A 10,959-nucleotide genomic window follows, 5' to 3' on the forward strand; every position below is an offset into this window, starting at 1 on the left:
CTTAAACTCCGCGTCTCACCCCGCTTCTACTCGGCGAGTTGGTCCTTCAACTCGCTGAGTCCAAGGCCAAAATGCAAAATATGTTAAAGAAGAGAATATGTACCAAGAACCAGGTGCTACAACTATACTCAAGGGTCTAATGCACCAAGGCCGGCCCTTTGGATTGTTATCTGGTTATGATATGCTATTATGATCTGTTAGATCGGTATCCTAGAGGGTAGGATAATATTATGTGGTATGTGGTATGATATGTTAGTTCGGTATCCTAGAGGGTAGGATAATATTATATGTTATGTGAGTATGATCTGTTAGATCAGTATCCTAGAGGGTAGGATAACATTATGTTGTACGTGGCATGATCCGCTAAATCATTTTTTATTTATAGACTGCTATGTGATTATCTGTTATATGTGCACATGTTTATTTGGCGGTTGATGCTTATCTGCTTTGTGCGAAAGCCAATAGACCTGGGCATTCCAACTTGTTGGTTGTGGGCCGTGAGTATTCCATCCCCATGATGACTGGACTCATAGTATGTGGGCATTCCAACATGTTGGTTGTGGGCCTGGCATATTCCATCCCGAGGATGATTGGACCCATAGTGTGTTGGCATTCCAACCGGATGGTTGAGGGCATGGGGTATTCCAACCCGATCGTTGACTGGACCCATAGTATGCTATTATGAGTATATGTATATTGTTGTGGGTATGGGTATTTTGGGGGAACTCACTAAGCTTTGTGCTTACGGTTTCAATCTATTGTTTCAGGTGCTTCATATGGCTTGACTAGGCGAAGGCATGACCGTACACATCTTCGTGTTTTGGACTTATGGTTTCTGGGATACTCTGATATTAGATAATTTTGAAAACATTTTGTAATAACTAATGACTTTTGGATGTTTGAAAGAGTTTTAAATTGACCTGATTTTTATGGGTGTTACAAGGGTTTAGTATTTATGTTGCATGCATGCATCGTCTTTTGTAAGCTTTTCAAGAATTATTATCTCTTTCATTGTATTGTAACCCTAGCACACCTCTACAATAGAAGTTCTTTGTCGAACTCTTCTGAGGTGTTATAGTATTAATCATTCAACATTTGTTTGATTCATCGTGTGTTCTTTCTATTATTTACATTCTGATTTACTTGCAAAGAATCTAATCGATCTTAAAAGAGCTTTTCATCTCTACAGCCAAGAATAGTAATGTCGTTGTTAGACCCCACGACCCCAAAAAAAGGAATGTCATATCCATAAATCCTGAGATGCAATAATTTCTAGGATTATACGTGGTTCACTTATATCTCCTCGAGTAAATTGACCACGCCATGCATTTGGACATTTTTCCCAAGCCACATGCGTATAATCTAGACTGCCAAGCATACCCAAAAATCCATGGCTCTCTTCATGAGTCGAATATAATCTCTCAATATCACGTGGAGTTGGTTTACGCAAATATTCTTGATGAAAAACCTCATATACACATGCGCAAAACCAATCTACACAATCAATTACGGTCCTCTCCTCTCGGATATTTAAAGTATTCGTCAGATGCACCAAATGCTATACCGTATCCCAAATACCTAAGCGCAACCGCACACTTTTGTATACTACTAAAACTCATTCTTCCTCTAGCGTCAGATTTTTGTTTGAAAAAATCATAGTGGACTTCTAAAACATCACTAATACGTAAAAATATTGCCTTATTTAGACGGAAACGACGTTTGAATGCATCTTCATTGTAAAGACAATTATCGGTGAAGTAATCACGTACCAATAAGTCGTGTGCGAGCAACATTCGAACTTTCTTCATCGTGAATGTGTTGCACAACATTGAAGAAAGTCGAGATGAATTCTCCGTCATAATCTGAGTCAAAATTTTTTAACACTTCCAAATCTTCCATGTGTTTTTTGGTTTAGAATAAGAGTAAAATTTGATGATATGTAAGTGATGGAGTGTGAGAATTTTATTTATATATGTATTAAGTTTTTGAAAAAAAAAATAAAATAAAATAAACATAACAATTTGACTGTTCAACGGTCAAAAGAATCAAATTCAATTTCATTAGCAATTTCATTTCGTTGTCGGGAATATGAGACAACATGACCATGATGGACCACGACCGACCGGGTTGGTGTGCACGGTCGTGGTCGTGGTCCATGTAAACCACGAGGGTGCTCGTATCGAGTACACCGGATAGTCTAAATGGAATGGTGACCAATCACGACTGTGTGGCAATGCAACTATGATTAATGGTGAGAATTGAGAATGACGGCTGATATATAATAGTGAAGCAATTATGAGAACTGGGAATAACATCTGATGAAACAAAGAGAAAGACGGGTAGTTTCGTAAACATTGTTTTTCTTTTTTCTTTAATAAATAAAATACAAGTATAAATAAATACTTTTTAAGACACCATTATTTGGTAAATAATTTTCGGGAACACTACCTTTAAGTACAAAACTCATGATATCCTCCTCACAATCGCAACAAACTTAAAATTGGTACTTTCTATGTCTCAAAATTATTATCCACTTTATTATTTTAGTTTGTTTTAAAATTATTATTCAAAAATAGATATATATTTTTACCATATTACCCTTAATATTTAATAAAGTAAACTTAATAATTACAAATGTATATTTACTTTTGTTTTTAGAAAAAGACAAGATGATCATTTTACTAAAAAAAAGACAAAACTAATGATTTTTTTTTTTTTTTTTTTTTTTTTTTTTTTTTTTTTCTTTATGGACATTAATTTTGCAATCGAGGAAATAATATTCAATTTTATTTAAATCAAAATAAATGTCAATTCAATTCAAGTTTGAAAATACCAAATTGAAAACACCATAAGATTCAAAGGATCCCTCAGGCCACAATAGACATGGAACTTCTATTCGTAATTTGACATTCTTGCTTATCATATCATTCGATCCTTAGAGCATCTATGAATTCTTCATCGCATTCAAGATCCATAATATGTTGTGATGAAGCAAAACAAATTTCCACATCCATACTCCCGCCACCTTCCCGTCCGGGATACATCGTTATCTTCCCGTCGCCCTTGTTCATCCACCCACTTCTAGCCGCCACCGCTTTCCCCAGCCCGAACTCGCACCCGTACATGTCAAACCTCGGTGAGCTCCCAACGTGAATGTAGTTTTGATCGATCCTCTGACTTAGTTTTATAATGAATGGCCTTTTAATCCATGACTCAACGCTTTCCTTAACAGATGTATCATTGTAGTTTATCACCGCTTTGTGCAACCGGAAAGCCGCCCACCCAAGCCCATTCGCCGTCAATTCCCCAACGGTTGCTGTTCCTCTCAATACAGAAATTGGGTTACCAAAATAATCATCAGACAGAGGTGGGTTCAGCCGCCGCCGGTTAGACACCATCAATCTACAACTGGTTTCACCGTCGACTGGTAGTCGCCGGATACGGGTAACGCTTCTCCACAAAAGCGCGATCACTGCCTGTAAACTTGAGATTTTCGTAGTATTGCATTCCGAGTTTGCTTTTGCTTTGAGTTTGGAGACGGAGGCTGATGAGAAGTGGAAGAATCTCTCCTTTAAAGGTGGAGGTTCCAATCGTTCAATGAATTGATCATGGTGTGTAAACGGGAGATTGATGATAGGGTCAGATCCATCGAGGAGCCATCGTTTGAGTACCGGAGGTCGAGAGATTGAGCCATGATATTGGTCTTTGGATTTGAATATTTCACTCCAAGCAGCCATGAAATGCCAGAAAGAGGTTCCATCGGCGACCATATGGTTGATAGATCCGCCGATAAAGATTCCATCGACAAGCTCTGTAACTTGAATGGATAACAATGGCAGTGTGTGACCATCGTGGCTAATAGCGTTATTAAGATCAAAAAATGAACGAACAACCACGGGTACGTCGGCAGGCTGAAGGATGTCCGATATGGTGGCGTCCACCGTCGCGTATATAAACTTGGCGCCGGGGCTGTTTTCGGTGTTTAAATAGATAACATAAGAAGCTGGATTTTCTTCCTTTTTAGTGACCAAACGGCCGGCGAGGAGGTAGAAATGATCGAGGGTGGCGGAGAGGGATCGCCGGAGGTCATCCAAGTAAGCGGTTATGGAGAAATCTTGACTTTCCGACGGTGGTGGCTTTGCAAAGAGGAGACCCTTTTGGCTGTAGCTGATGTTGAGACATGGCAGCTGGAAGGGTGTGAAGTGAAAAGGCTGCTTTGCCTCCGGTGACAAGTCGTGCAGTGGTTTGATGAAATATTCCGAGATGCGTTTCACAGATTTAGAACTCATTGATACCAAAAAACACTAATTGTTCTCTTTCTTTTAATGGAGAAATGGAGACAATTAACTTCTTGTACATACAAAGATACTAGCCATCAAACTGAGTATAACAAAAAATGAAAAGTAGAATCATATGTAAATCTAAAACGAATACAAAAGTGTAAATGTAGATCAAATCCCGTTTTGTTACATTCTTTAATAAGCGATTTATTAAATCTCATCTAGAAGGGATATCGATTAATTACTTTACTAACTTTATCTCAATCAAGTATTATAATAAGATGTCATATAAAATAATCAAAAACTTGATACTGCACGTATGGTGGCCACCTCATTTTGACCAAATCTCTTCCCTTATACCAAAAGAAAACTTTTGTAATCTCGATCAAGTGTTATAATAAGATGTCATATAAAATAATAAAAAATTGAATTTGTCTTTAACGATGGTTAAGTTGGTACTTGCTCTCACTTTTATTTGAAACCTTGTATTTAAACAACATTGCAAAATTCATATGGTCTAAAAATTTCGACTTGCATCGTAAGGTGCAAATTAAGAAATTTTTTTATGGTTTTAGTATCAAAATTAAGAATTTTCTATTTATTCGTTGGAAAGTATGATTTTGCTTTTATTAATTTTCTTTTTTCTTTTTAATATTTTTTTTAACACTTTATTATTAAAAAATAAAAACAAAAGAATGAGGCCACCGACTCCACCCTATATTTTTTTCTCTCCTCACACACACTATAATGCTTTAATGGCTTCTTCTTTTCCAAAAGTCACTTTGATTATCGATGCCAAAAAAGTCATTTCTACACGCATTTATTGTCAATAAAAATCAAATTAAACCTAAAAAAATCTTCAAAGATATCAAAACAGTGAAAACAATTCAGAATGCTACAACCCATAATTCAGAAAAATAGCATGCCTAGTTTGAACATAAATTCATACTCTATGGAAATTCATAGTTAACAAACAATTACTGAAACCTAAAGATGAAGAACTAGAAAACTTTATTACCATTAGGAATTTGAAGGCGGTGATTTTGAGATGCATCAAATAAATTTTGAAACTAATATCTCGTATTGGAATTTGAAATATATATATATATATATAATCATCCAAGGAATCCAAAAATTCAGAAGAATGACAGGCCAAGATTGAATGTAATCATCTAAGAAAGCTTTTAACACCAATCATCACCGCACATCCACTGTTACATTATAATATCTCAAAAATAAACCATAATTTTTAAAAAAATTAGAGTACTGGTTTTACCAAAAAGGTTTTATTCATATTCATTGATGTGACTCAAATCTTTTACATCAAGTCGGGTTCCGACGACGATGATAGGGATCCGAAGAATCACAACATAAAACAATCTATCAGCCGCTCTTTGGGAAGGGTTCCCGGTGATGGGTTTTGAAAACTAAAAATGATTTTTTTATAAAACAATTTTAAGAACGACAAACATAAGACTTTTCTAATATGTAGTTTATTTGTAAATCCTTTTAACAAAACCACCAAGAGGATCCAAATATATGAACCAGAAATATAATAACAACCATAAGATGTTTAAGAGATAACCTTTGATCTCACTTTGAATTGGGGAGTTGATGAAGATACCAAAAATTCAAGAATAGAATTTCTCTATAATGTATCCACCATCAAGAATAAGGTACTTGGAATGCTAGTTCCCATCTTGTATAAAGTACTTTTTAAGCATTTAAGTGATTATTTCAAATGTAACATCCTAAATTCCATGTATAAGAAATATCTTTTGTATGATTTTCCAGTCGAACTCGGTGAGTTGGGTAGCCTTAACTCGGCGTTTTGAGTAATATTTTGGCTTTAGGATATAATGAAGCAACTCGGCGAGTTGAGGAGCCTCAACTCGACGAGTTGACAGTTGGGAAGGAAACCCTGATTTTTAGGGTGCTGCACCCTATTTAAAGGCCTTAAGTCCCTTGGCTGGTGTAACGACCGACTTTTGAGGTATTTATTATTAATTATTTCCTAAAATCTGTAGTTGGGCCAACATGGATAAAAGGACTATTTGATTGGACTTAAGCAAAGGGGGCAAGAAAATTGGGTCGCTCATAAGACGTACGTTGGGCGTAGCCTTGGCGTACGTGGGGCGTAGAGGCGTGCATCGGATGCGGGGGGTGCGCGCACGTACGCGAAGCGTACCAGGAGTACGCGCAACGTACGCGAGCAGACGTCAAACCCTAATTTTTAAGGTTTAAGACATATAATACCCCATTATAGCCCCTGGCCTTACTACCAGCCCCTCACCCTTAGAAAACCCTAATACGCCTCATACTCCATTGTTGTGTGTGTTTGACCTTTTGAGCTCATTTTGTTGAAGAAAAGCTTTGAAGAAGAGAAGGAGAGGTTGGAGAAGAAGCCTTTGAGTACCTTGAGCTCATGGATCTGGATTAAGCTCATCATTTGGCATCAAGAGGAGGTATAAAGCTTCTAACTTTACTCCTCAAAGTCTAGATCTAAGGTTTTGGAAGATTGGGCCTTTTTAGGTCTAAAGATTGGATCTTGATCATGCAACTTCAATTTTGAGCTTAGCGTTGCCACCCTTGAAGCTCAATGAGTCCCTTTAGCAGAAAAGATGAAAGCTTTGGGGCTTTTATGAAGCCATGCAATAGATCTTGCCTTTTCTTTGGAAGTTCATTGTCATTTTGAGTGTTGGGCTCATTTGGTGGCTTGCAAGCCACCAAGTGATCGACTTTATGGGCTAGGACGAAGTATTGGACCCAGATCTGTAGTTTGGACATAGTGTCTTAAGGGATTAAGTTGTTTTGGAAAAGTTGGATTAGTTCAATTTTGGCAAGGATCAATGAATCAAGATCAAGAACATTCTTAAGTGTCCTAGGAGGACAGAAGATATGATTTTGATAGTATGGAAGAGATCATTGTAAGAGTTACATTGATGCTAAGTTCCATAGTAATAAAGACGTTTCCGTTTGCAGTCGGATTTCGTGCTTCTCTAAATGGTAATGTTTTATCTTGGAAGAGTACCAAGTATTACAACATAATGGATTTTTCAAAATTAGAGTATGTTGTGGTTGGTTAAATTGCAATGAAGACAATGTGATTGAAAGAGATTCATTAGTGACATCTTTTTTGAAATTCAATTATTAATGGTCCTTATGAAATTTCTTGTGACTTTGGGTGAACTTACCTCGAGTATGGATCCCAAGTAATACAAGATCACATTACACATACTCAGTAAGTACCAACACATTTGATAGTGAGTCAAATGTGAAGACGTCATAGTCAATATGTCATATCGAAAGATAATCTTGTCGATCCATTTCTAAGCCGATGTCATTGACCAAGTCTGATAGTCAGACAAAGTTGAGAGATATTAGATTTGCAAATGAATTGGCTTAAACACTCTTAGTTTGGTTTGTTTTAAAACTCGAGAACTTTAAGCATTATAAGTTTTAATTTGATTTGGTGATTATTAAGTGGTGATCTTAATATATTATGGATTTCGGTCATTTCAATTAGCTTATCACTGCGTTCTCACTTTTGCATGTTTGGAACCCACTTCCCGAGTATTAATTTACTCAAATGTTCACAGTCAGTCATTCTCTTGGAAGTAAGTAGTGATTCAAGACTGTCGTGAGTATTAGTGGATTGTCCATATTGATTGGACATAGCATAGAGATTGCGCTAACACTCATGAGTGCTTAATAGAGATTTAAGTATTGGACCAACCCACACTTAGAAATTACTTCATGGATTCAGTCACGAGTAATTCTAAGACAATAATATCTTCTATTCTTCAGGACTAGATGCATGTGGGGTTTTGCTCTATGATTTTGTTATGCATTGGACTACTCCAATGCTAAACGTAAATGGTAGTTATAAAGGGTATGTCCATGTGTAACATGATGAAATAGAAAAAAACTATGCAGTCAAAGTTTATTCGTTCCTTCTGCCTTAATAGGAGAACCGATATCTATGGGCCCCTCGATGCTTTGGTGTTGACATCTAAAGTGCTTGGCCGATCCCTGACTGGAATTGATGTGTTCAATTTAGTAGTCAAATGTAGTTGTCACAAATCTATATCGGGAAACATAATCTTGAATTTTTTAGATTGACCATTATCCATGTCTCGAATTCATACAGATATCATATAACGAAGGGATAGTTGATCACTTATCTAAGGGATGAATCTTGATTAGATCAAGGGTTCAATAGTTGCATTGGATGACTAACCCTTTGTTGATTATTGGAGAAATATTAGTCCTCATATAGTTGATGAATTGTCCAAGTGGGAGACTGTTGGAATAGTGTCCAAGGTCATTAACTATTAATAATATTTCTAATAATAGCAGGGTCCTTTTGGGTTGCCCTCAAGACCCAAATTGAGTAGAATAAATAAAGGAGAAATTAGTTTATTAATTATTATGGTTAATAATTAATTAGAAACTAATTGAAAATATATTTTGGGAATTAATTAACAGTTTAATTAATTAAAGGGTTGAATGTTCATTAATCGATAGTTGGTTAATCAGGGATGTTCCAGAACCTTATGGAATTAGGGTTGGATGAAAATCACTCCACCCCACATGGGAAAGGAGTAGGGATGAGCAAAAGAACCAAACCGGCCGGAACCGGGAACCGGCTTCAGCCAAAATCAAGAACCGAACCGGCCCGGCGGTTCTACCGGTTCCCGGTTCCTACCGGTTCTTGTCGTGTCATCAAATGTTGGAACCGGTTCTCGAAAAATAGCATCATACGGTTTCGGTTTTTGCCGGTTCTACCGATTCCGGTTATATCGGTTCCGGTTCCTACCTCCCGGTTCCAAAAATCCAAAAAAATAACGTCCCGGTCCCGGCCCGACCGGTTCCATCGGGTTCCGGTTCTGGTTCCAGCCGGTTCCCCGGTCCATATGTTCATCCCTAGAAAGGAGTGAAATTTCTTGGTTAGGCCTCTATTCCATATGGGAATGTAACGACCCAAAAATACGACCCAAAAATTTCTTTAAAAACATTGCTAAAATCATATTTATAAAAACTGCATCATAAGTCATACATAATTTCTCGAGTATTGATTCAAAACATAATATCATTATCAGAGTCAAACATTCCCAGGCTAACTGTCACTGCAATCTTCCCGAGCTCCTCCTTTGAAAAACAGAGTACCTGAAACCAAAACTGAAAACCGTAAGCACGAAGCTTAGTGAGCTCCCCCAAACTACCAGATACCATGCAATAACATATAAAGCACATACTGGGCCTTGCCCACTGCATCGAACCGAGGTCCGGACTAACTGGGGCCTTGCCCCCTGCATCGGATCGAAGTCCGGAAACTGACTGGGACCTTGTCCCCTGCATCGGACCGAAGTCCGGACTAACTGGGGCCTTGCCCCCTACATCGGACCGAAGTTTGGGCTAACTGACTGGGACCTTGTCCCCTGCATCAGACCGAAGTCCGGACTAACTGGGGCCTTGCCCCCTGCATCGGACCGAAGTCCGGGCTAACTGACTGGGACCTTGTCCCCTGCATCGGACCGAAGTCCGGACTAACTGAACAGAACATAACATAAACATATCAACTAGCATGAACACACATATACTGCATACTACATCGGGCCGTAGCCCGGAACCCATAACACATAATTCTTGTCTGAGCCACGAAGGCATCAGACATACTATCTACTGCATCAGATCAAAATCCGGAAACTACTACTAGCTAAACGGGTCGGCATTGTGGCCGTAGACCCGTTCCTACTGGAAGGAAACTCACCTGAGTCTGCTGAACTGATGCTGCTAATCCTTCTGACTGCTACTCGACCTCTGACTCCGAACTGCTGCTCCACTAGCTCCTCGGGCTACCAATGACCACATAACACTTAGTCCAACTGACCTGCAAAGGTCAACTAGGTCAACTCTAGTCAAGGTCAAAATCCTGGTCAAAGTCAACCTTCCAGGTCAACCCTACTCGCCGAGTCCACCTAATAACTCGCCGAGTTCAAATGCTCAAGGTCTTTCTATTCGCAACTCGACTCGCCGAGTCAGTCCATGACTCGCCGAGTCAACTATTCCCGAGTCCTGACCTGTCCAACTCGCTGAGTTTCCACCCGACTCACTGATTCGAGTTTCAAGTCGAAGGGTTTGGGGTTCCGCGACCTGACTCGCCGAGTCCAAGAATAGACTCGCCGAGTCCAAGGCAATCTTCAACCAACTCGTCGAGTTTTTCTTCCAACTCGCCGAGTTCATGCCTAACTTCATCCGACTCGTCGAGCTGTTCATCCCACTCGTCGAGTTCCTCCTCATCTTCAAGCTACTCGCCGAGTCCACTCGAAGGACTCGCCGAGTCTATTCAGTCCTTAATCTATGCAGTGACTTTTCGAGCCAAACAGGGCTTCCAACTTATAGATCCATACTTCTAAGGCCTATCCCCCACATAAAGTGGCAAACTTTACGTATAGATTAAAAGATCTAGGCTCAAAACACACTAATCTAGGGTTTATGGCAAACATACTTCTTCAACATACCAAGGGCTGATACTTTAGGGGGTTCCATGACCAAAACAAACATGGATCTGAGGTAGCAACCTCAGATCTGAACCTCTAACTCGAATTGATTACATATCATACCAACAATGACCAAAACTCACACATAAGAATAGATCTAGGTGCAAAAGGGAGTC

The 10,959-nt window shown here is 38.7% G+C and overlaps 1 protein-coding gene across 1 annotated transcript; it reads right to left on the minus strand.

Annotated features, from left to right (window-relative positions):
- Positions 1-2,757: 2,757 nt before the first annotated feature.
- On the minus strand, positions 2,758-4,509 carry LOC111908851 (uncharacterized acetyltransferase At3g50280). Its single transcript, XM_023904650.3, has one exon. It carries the CDS (start codon positions 4,287-4,289, stop codon positions 2,925-2,927), a length of 1,365 nt encoding a protein of 454 aa, XP_023760418.1. The 5' UTR covers positions 4,290-4,509; the 3' UTR covers positions 2,758-2,924.
- Positions 4,510-10,959: the final 6,450 nt, after the last annotated feature.

This window comes from Lactuca sativa, chromosome 6 (genome assembly GCF_002870075.4).
Source record: "Lactuca sativa cultivar Salinas chromosome 6, Lsat_Salinas_v11, whole genome shotgun sequence".
NCBI lineage: Eukaryota > Viridiplantae > Streptophyta > Magnoliopsida > Asterales > Asteraceae > Lactuca > Lactuca sativa.

What these genes read in the sequence shown, in the direction of transcription:
- LOC111908851 (XM_023904650.3), bottom strand. Translation starts at nt 4,289, where the DNA reads ATGAGTTCTAAATCTGTGAAACGCATCTCGGAATATTTCATCAAACCA.